The 9102-nt window shown below is 44.9% G+C and overlaps 2 protein-coding genes across 2 annotated transcripts; both read left to right on the top strand.

The window, feature by feature from the left end:
• The first annotated feature begins 1102 nt into the window (after positions 1-1102).
• Positions 1103-4398, top strand: LOC140126008 (resistin-like). Its single transcript, XM_072145053.1, has 3 exons — positions 1103-1317; positions 1389-1466; positions 2903-4398. The coding sequence occupies exons 1-3, from the start codon at positions 1218-1220 to the stop codon at positions 3034-3036; spliced, it is 312 nt and encodes a 103-aa protein (XP_072001154.1). The 5' UTR covers positions 1103-1217; the 3' UTR covers positions 3037-4398.
• A 1007-nt stretch (positions 4399-5405) lies between these two features.
• LOC140126007 (resistin-like) lies at positions 5406-8292 on the top strand. The gene is made up of 3 exons (XM_072145052.1): positions 5406-5568; positions 6603-6680; positions 7529-8292. Exons 1-3 carry the CDS (start codon positions 5469-5471, stop codon positions 7663-7665), a joined length of 315 nt encoding a protein of 104 aa, XP_072001153.1. The 5' UTR covers positions 5406-5468; the 3' UTR covers positions 7666-8292.
• The last annotated feature ends 810 nt before the right edge of the window (positions 8293-9102 follow it).

Genomic DNA, 9102 nt, shown 5'->3' with positions numbered 1-9102 from the left:
GGGGGGTGATTTGATTTTTTAGGTTTTTTTATTATAATTTTTTTTTTTTTAACTTTTTTTAATTTTTACTATTTTTCAGACTTCCTAGGGTACTTTAACCCCGGGTTGTCTGATCGATCCTATCCTATACTGCCATACTACAGTATGGCAGTATATGGGGATTTTCCTCCTCACTTGTTACAATGTGCTGATTCCCTTTTGGGTTTGTTGTATATGGCGTTACCTACTTTCTTCCAGGCTTCACGGGGTTACTAGATGGAAGTTCCTCCATCACATCACATGGTATCAGGATAAGATAAGCCACAATATCAGTGCCAAGAAGATTTTATTACGTAATAATCCTCTAAAACCAGTCCCTTCCGGAAAGTTTACTTAACCTCTTTCAGGAACTAAATTCCATCACACAAAGTGTTTTTGCGAAAAGGAACAAAACAGAAGTGAAAAAAAAAAAACCTCCTAAAATATTAACCCTCTCCTATATCACATCTCGTGTAAGGAGCCAAAACGCTGCGTGTGATATAAAATGAAAGGTCTGTAAAAAACTAGACATAAGAAAAGGGAAAATATATCAAATATGATGAACGTCACCGATTTCTTGGAGGGATAGATGTTATATAGTTACATCCAGGTCACAGGTTCTGCTAGAAGCCTCCATCATCTATCTATGAATAAGGATCCATTAGTGGTCATTGGTGATGGATCTAGCCTGGATTTCTATTCTGACTGAATTGAGCCCAAACGTTACGGATCTTCAGACAACTAGAACCTTTCTGAGGCTCATCCTGGATCTGAGGGGTTGAGAGGCTCCTGAATCTGTAGATTTCTGTGGTCAATGTAAGTGTGGACATAGTCATGTGCTAGCGGCTGTGATGATGGTCAGTCTATAATGAGGACACGTCTGACCAAACTCTACTCTCGAGTTGTTTGACCTTTCGGAATTGATGTATTGGTTGTACGTGATATCAGCGGAGCTTCAAACTGGTGATACTTGTATTTCTCTAAGATTCTATGGTGAGTCCATCCTCCAGCATTACATGGGCGTCTGTCATTGATAGAGGAGGGTGACTCCCTATATAAGGCGACTGCCGGGAGGGAGCAGGTACATTCATCTAGAGGAGGGTGAGGACCGTCTTGGCTTTGTCTTCTGTACTTCTCCTCCTCTCCATAACTTCTGAATCTCTCCTTGTATCTCTAGAAGTTCTCACAATTTTTGGACAATGAAGTTCTACATTCCGGCTCTCGTCCTGCTCCTGGCACCGGCTCTGGTGACCGGACACGATGCTCCTTGCAGCATTGATGATGCCATAAAATCAATCGGTGAGTAAGATGACTCTTAGAGGAGACTCTTGTGTCTGGAGATCTTGACTAATGATCTTTTCTATTTTCAGTGTCTCAATACTACAAGAACATGGAGCTGGATTGTGTCTTTGTTACTGAAAGATCCTCCCTCTGCACTTGTCCCGCAGGTACCGGCACATGTTGCCTCCTTATACCTATCCATGAATCTTATCAAAGGGGTTAACCAGGACATTTTACAATACGATTGGGGGTTCATTTTCCAAGATACATAATGGGGCAGATGTAGTATCGTATCTGTGCCAAAATAGTGTTGGGAACTCTTTTTTTTTTGGCGCAGAATTGTTGTGGATCATTTATTATGAGTTTGCGCCAGAAAGAACAGATGTTTCCGACTATTCAGACTCCTCCGTGTTTTTTTGTCGCATTTGGGCATGGCCTAACGTTTCGACATTATCCATCACATTTATGTGTATTTTGTCTGCATTTTTTGGCGCAAATTTTGGCGCACAATAGACCAGGAAAAAAATGGTCGGAGAGCAAAATTAAGGCACAGTCCATGTAAGATTTTGGCGCACATTTCATCGATGTCGGCATTTTTATGGCGCACGACTGATCAGTTCCGTCTATCCATTAATTACTTACAGCCGTGCGCCACTTTAATACATCGGGCTGCGCTTTCCGGAGACTGATCTCCGAGGCTGACAGTCGTGCTTGCGCCAGAATTAGTAAATCCCCCCCAATTTCTTAGTTTTTTAGTCTCACCAGGAGAAATGTGTCTTGTTTTAGGCACTTGATCTCTCCGGTCCCTGGTCCTAATGGATCCAAAATATTTCATTGTTTATGGTCAATGCAGCCCGAAGTGTGACCGGTGCAATTGCAGGTGGCATCGCCCTTAGTCATAGGACATGTTATTGTTGGATGAGATTCTCCTGTCTGTTACCTAATCAGGTGTGACTAGATTTGGAATCACATCCAACAATAACGTCCTCTATCCCGGAGTGTGACCAGTGCCATTGCAGGTGGCATCGCCCTTAGGCTACATTCACACTGCTGTTGCCCACCGTACCGTAGCACGGCAGTGCCGGGGAGAGGAGGATGAGGTGAGCGCAGCTCACCACCCCCTCTCCATAGGAACATATGGCGCATGGCGCCGTACTACGGAGAAAGATAGGGCATGTCCCATCTTTTTCCGGGGTACGGAGCGGTATGGTGCCGCACGTGTGCTGCACCGTACCGCTCCTGTTGGGCGCCGTGTGCCCATTGTCGTCTATGGGGGGCGTATATTGGCCGTAGATATGTCCCCCTTGCGCCAGTGTGAATGCAGCCTTAGTCATAGGACATGTTATTGTTGGATGAGATTCTCCTGTCTGTTACCTAGTCAGGTGTTACTAGATTTCGAATCACATCCAACAATAACGTCCTCGATCCCGTAGCTATTGCAGGTGGCATCGCCCTTAGTCTTAGGACATGTTATTGTTGGATGAGATTGTCCTGTGTGTTACCTGGTCAGGTGATAAAACTTGCATCGTCTCTGGAGACATAAATTGGCACAAGTTCGGAGCCGTTGTAGAATTCATCTCCAATGTTCTCCATCTTTCTGCAGGTTACATTGCCACAGCCTGCTCATGCGGAAGTGCATGCGGATCCTGGGATATCCGGTCATCCAATGTCTGTCACTGTCAATGCGCCAACATGGACTGGACCGGCGCTCGCTGCTGCAGGATGAAGCCGCAGTAACAGTCAGACCCAGTGTAGATCCGGGGGGTCACAGCGGTGGTGGTCGTGATCTTATCCTCTCTTCAGGAATTCTTTGTTAAATCAATGCAATGTCCAGAATCAGAAGCTTAATACAGCTTCAGCTGATAATCACCTATATATTATATACTGTATCTGTAAGACTATAATACGCTCCTTACTATAAGACGCAACCCAGATCTAATCTTCAAATAAAGGAAAAATATATTTGACAATAATTAAAGATTCTATGGTGGTCACTCTCAAGCACACATAGCTCTGCTACATCCATCTATTCACTCACACACAGCTCTGCTACTTCCATCCATTCACTCACACACAGCTCTGCTACTTCCATCCATTCACTCACACACAGCTCTGCTACTTCCATCCATTCACTCACACACAGCTCTGTTACTTCCATACATTCACTCACACAGCTCTGCTACTTCCATCCATTTACTCACACACACAACTCTGCTACGTCCATCCATTCATTCACACACAGCTCTGTTACTTCCATACATTCACTCACACAGCTCTGCTACTTCCATCCATTCACACACACACAGCTCTGCTACTTCCATCCATTCACTCACATACACACAGATTTGCTACTTCCATCCACTCACACACACAGCCCTGCTACATCTATCCATTCACTCACACAGCTCTGCTACTTCCATCCATTTACTCACACACACAACTCTGCTACGTCCATCCATTCATTCACTCACACACACAGCTCTGCTACATCCATCCATATACTCACACACACAGCTCTGCTACATCCATCCATATACTCACACACACACAGCTCTGCTACTTCCATCCATTCACTCATTCACATACTTCTGATACTTCCATCCATTCACTCATACACACAGCTCTGCTACATCGATTCATTCACACACACAGCTCTGTTACATCCATCCATTCACTCACACAACTCTCCTACTTCCATCCATTCACTCTCACACACAGCCCTGCTACATCCATCCACTCACACACACAGCTCTGCTACATCCATCCATTCACTCACACAGGATTCCTACTTCCATCCATACACTCACACACACAGCTCTCTTACATCCATCAATTCAATCATTAATGCACACAGCTCTGCTACATCCATCCATTCACTCAAAGCTTTTTTACATCCATCAACTCACACACAGCCCTGCTACATCCATCCACTCACATACACAGCACTGCTACATCCATCCATTGACTGAGCCATCCTATATACAACTTGTCTAGGTGGTGATCTCTAGGCATAGGACGTATTACAGGACTATTGGATATTTTAGTTCTGTGTTTTTTGTCTCTTTCTTGGCTTTAATAAAGATATATTGGTTGATACAATGTGTATGGGTTATATATGGACCGGCTTTAGCCACAATATCGGTGCCAATAAGTTGCACTAAGATTATTTTACCTTTCAATCCTCTACAAACAGACGATTCTAGTAAGTTGATATAAAATGTGATGCATGGAGCCGGCTCCCGCTATCAGGACGCTCTGGTAACATTCCTGTAGACACGTCAGGTGGATATGAGGGAACACATCCAAGTAGGACGATGCTGGTGTTTACCTATTAGAATTTACAAGTTTATTTAACTTGTTTCGGGAACTAAACGCCATCACACAAACTGTTGCGAAAGCATCGACACAGGAGTGGAAAAAAACCCTCCCGAAATATTAACCCTCTCATACATCACATATTAACCCCTTACATCCCCTTATACATCACATCTTGTATCAAGGAGCAAAAAAACGCTCCATACAAACCAAGAGGTCCATCAAGAAAAATATACATAGGAAAAGAAAAAATGTATCAAACATGACGAATTTCCCAAAGTTTTTTGGAGGGTTAGAAGGTCATAGACCTACATCTAGGTTCTGCAAGAAGCCTCCCTCATCTATTTAGGATTTAGAAGTCTCTGAGGGCATCACGACCCATTAGTGGTCATCGGGTGGTGGATCCTTCCTTCAGGACGTCTATAGTCTTGTAGCCGTAATTCGTGGATTTAGCCCAAACATTGCAGATCTTCAGGCAACGAGGAACTTTTTGGGGCTCAACCAACGTAATGGCCAACGTAAGGATGGACATAGTCATGACAATGATGGTCAACTAGCCATGTCGTGGAGTTAGAAGCTGGTGATACTTGTATTTCTTAAAAAAAATTGTGGTGAAGCTGATAGGACAGTTCCCCCCCCCCCCCCGATGTGTCCACAATTGCAGCATCACATGGGCGTCTATCATTGATGAGGAGGGAGACTCTCTATATAAGGTGACTGCTCGGGGACAGCAGGTACATCCATCTAGGAGGTGGGTGAGGACCATCCTGACTTTGTGTCCTGTTCTCCTCCTCTTCATGACTTCTAAACCTCTCCGTGTATCTCTACAGGTTCTTACAATCTAAACTTGGACGATGAAGTTCTACGTTTCTGCTCTCGTTCTGCTCCTGGCAGCGGCTCTGGTGATCGGGCACGATGTCCCTTGCAGCGTTGATGAGACCATAAGATCAATTTGTAAGTATTGATGACTCTGTCAATTTTCACATATCTTAGTTATAGATTTGAGTTTCTTTTATTACGAGTATAAGCCGACCCAAGTATAAGCCGAGGCCCCCAATTTTACCACAAAAACCTGGGAAAACCTATTGACTCGAGTATAAGCCGAGGGTGGGAAATGCATTGGTCACAGCCTCCCCAGTATATAGCCTGCCCCATAGTATATAACCAGCACCTGCCCCCCAGTATATAGCCTGTCAGCCCCCTGCCCCAGTATATAGCCAGCCCCCTGCCCCCCAGTATATAGCCTGCCAGCCCATATCCCCCAGTATATAGCCAGCCCCCTGCCTCAGTATATAGCCAGCCCCCTGCCCCAGTATATAGCCAGCAGCGGGGGAAGCCAGAAAGGTGAGTTTTGATAATTTTTTTTTACTCGAGTATAAGCCGAGTTTGGGTTTTCAGCACATTTTAGTGCTGAAAACTAGGCTTATACTCGAGTATATAGGGTAATCAGTAAACCTAGATTAAAATTCTATAGATCGGATGAAAAATTTCCCCAAATGACCCCAGTATAAGCTGATGATATCTGTTGCCCTCATAATACCTACTGTATGTGAGAGCTTCGCGGAGGGTTAAGCTAGCTATGACGGACAGATGCCTCTTTCAATCAAGTTCCTCTCCTGCTAGTCTGGAGGACTGGTCCAATCAGTCTCAGAACCAGGACTCTGATATCTCAAGAGGATTGTTCGCCAACTTTCCAGTGTCTTCCTTCTGTATTTTGTATTTCTATTCCGTTTTCTGACTATCCCCTTGTGTTTTGATTTTGTACTGCATTGTCCTCTGGATTTTGACCCAAATTTGTACGACTACTCTTCTGTATTTGTTTGTCTCTATGTTTTCACTTTGGTAGAAGGAAGGGAATGTCGACCGGTTGTCACCATTTAGGGTAGGTGAGGTAATTAGGTAGGGAAAGCCGGGTGGCTATAGCAGTAGGGCTCACTCTCCGTGTCTGTCTTTAAGCAACTTTACAGATTTTTTTTTCCTATTTTCAGTGTCCCAACACTACGCTAAACTGGAGCTTGAGTGCGTCTTTGTTAAAAATGTTACAGCCTACTGCAACTGTCCCGAAGGTAATGTACAAAGCGGTCACCCCCTACTATCCATTGTCAGTGGCTTTTACTGTATCAGGACATTTTGCACTAAGAATTTTTTGGTTTTTTTAGAAAATGATTCAAACCATAAGTAAAATTCATGTTCCAAATTTAGTTCTGTCCTAAACTCCCCCGGAGGAGGACATGTTACCAGTGTAGGACATGTTACCAGTGTAGGACACGTTACCAGTGTAGGACACGTCACCAGTGTAGGACACGTTACCAGTGTAGGACACGTTACCAGTGTAGGACACGTTACCAGTGTAGGACACGTTACCAGTGTAGGACACGTTACCAGTGTAGGACACGTCACCAGTGTAGGACACGTCACCAGTGTAGGACACGTCACCAGTGTAGGACACGTCACCAGTGTAGGACACGTCACCAGTGTAGGACACGTTACCAGTGTAGGACACGTTACCAGTGTAGGACACGTTACCAGTGTAGGACACGTTACCAGTGTAGGACATGTTACCAGTGTAGGACACGTTACCAGTGTAGGACACGTTACCAGTGTAGGACACGTCACCAGTGTAGGACACGTTACCAGTGTAGGACACGTCACCAGTGTAGGACACGTCACCAGTGTAGGACACGTCACCAGTGTAGGACATGTTATTGTTGGATGAGATCCTCCTGTCTGTTCCCAGGTCAGATGTTACTTAATCCAACAATAACGTCCTCTATCCCGGAGCCCGGACTCACACCTGTAATTACCGATGGTACAAATTTATTTTGGGTCACACAACTCTTGATAAATCCGGTCTCACGTCTGGGGTCTGAGACCGTCTCACAATTCATCTCCAATGTTCTCCATCTTCCTGCAGGTTACACGGCTACGGGCTGCTCATGTGGAAGTGCATGCGGATCCTGGGATCTCCACTCATCCAATGTCACATGTCACTGCCAGTGCGCCAACATAGACTGGACCGCCGCTCGCTGCTGCAGAATGAAGCTGCATTAAAGTTCTGAAGAACCATGTCCAGATCAGGGCAGTCACAGCGCTGGCGGATCTCATCCTGTCTTCATGAGACTTCGCTTAAAGTAAAGAATCAGAGAAACAATAAAGCTTAATCCCGTAATCAATCACCAATAGATTGTATTCTGATATCACTTACACACAGATCTGCTACATCCACTCATTCACTCACACTACGATGCTTTGTCCATCCATCCATTTACACAGACCTGCTACATTCATCCTTACACACACACACAAACACTCACACACAGCTCTGATACATCCATCCACTCACACACAGCTCTGATACATCCATCCACTCACACACAGCTCTGATACATCCACCCACTCACACACAGCTCTGATCCATCCACCCACTCACACACAGCTCTGATCCATCCACCCACTCACACACAGCTCTGATACATCCATCCACTCACACACAGCTCTGATACATCCACCCACTCACACACAGCTCTGATACATCCATCCACTCACACACAGCTCTGATACATCCACCCACTCACACACAGCTCTGATACATCCATCCATTTACGGAGCCATCCTATGTATACAATTTGTTTGGGTGGTAATATTTGGTCATTATAGTACTACTCCCTGTGTGGATATTCTGTGTGTGTGTCTCCTTTTTGGCTTTAATAAAGATATCTTAATTGATACAATTTGTTTGGGTTGTTGTATATGGAGTTACATACTTTCTGACGGGTTCCCAACTGAGATTCTATAAGTAAACATTAGCACTCATATAAAGTGCAATAGCATAAAGATGAAGCAATGTCCATAAATCAATGAAGTATAGTGGTCTGGGTCTTTGTGACCATGGTTACCTGACTGCAAAGATCCCCCAACGCACGTTTCAACCACGCCGGTCTTTCTCAAGGGGTGATATGACAAACACATAATCGGACTTTTAAACCTGGCCCTGACCAATAGGCGATGGAAGATCCTACTTGATATGCAGCACCTGTGTATGCGGCGCATCCTCAGTTGGCCCGTGTCTGCGCCCGCGAGCGGGGTCGGGCAGTGACGTCACAGAGGCGGTGACCAGCACCGAGTCATGTGACAGCAGCGGCACGCCCCCCGCTCGGAGGCTGCAGGACGGGAGAAACCGAGCATGCGCACGTCAGGAGCGCTGCTAAGTGTATAAGGCTATAAAGAGCTGTGGGCTGTCCTTGGGGGGAGAACTGTGAATGTGGAAGATATCATCTGCAGTAGGTGGTGTAACATGTATGATGGGTGAGATGAAAATAACTACAAAGTGAGATGTGTTTACGTGTGAGTAACCTAGTGATGAGATGTATCATGAATAAAGAAAAACATCTCTGAATGGTGAGATGTGTTAGTGTATGAATAACCTAGTGGTGAAATGTGTCATATATAAAGAGAGGCACAGGTGCCTAAAAACATAAGAGTGATGTA

This window comes from Engystomops pustulosus, chromosome 4, assembly GCF_040894005.1.
Source record: "Engystomops pustulosus chromosome 4, aEngPut4.maternal, whole genome shotgun sequence".
NCBI classification, from domain to species: domain Eukaryota; kingdom Metazoa; phylum Chordata; class Amphibia; order Anura; family Leptodactylidae; genus Engystomops; species Engystomops pustulosus.
The sequence above is the reverse complement of the archived record's forward strand: the minus strand, read 5'-3'. Positions and strand labels throughout refer to the sequence as shown.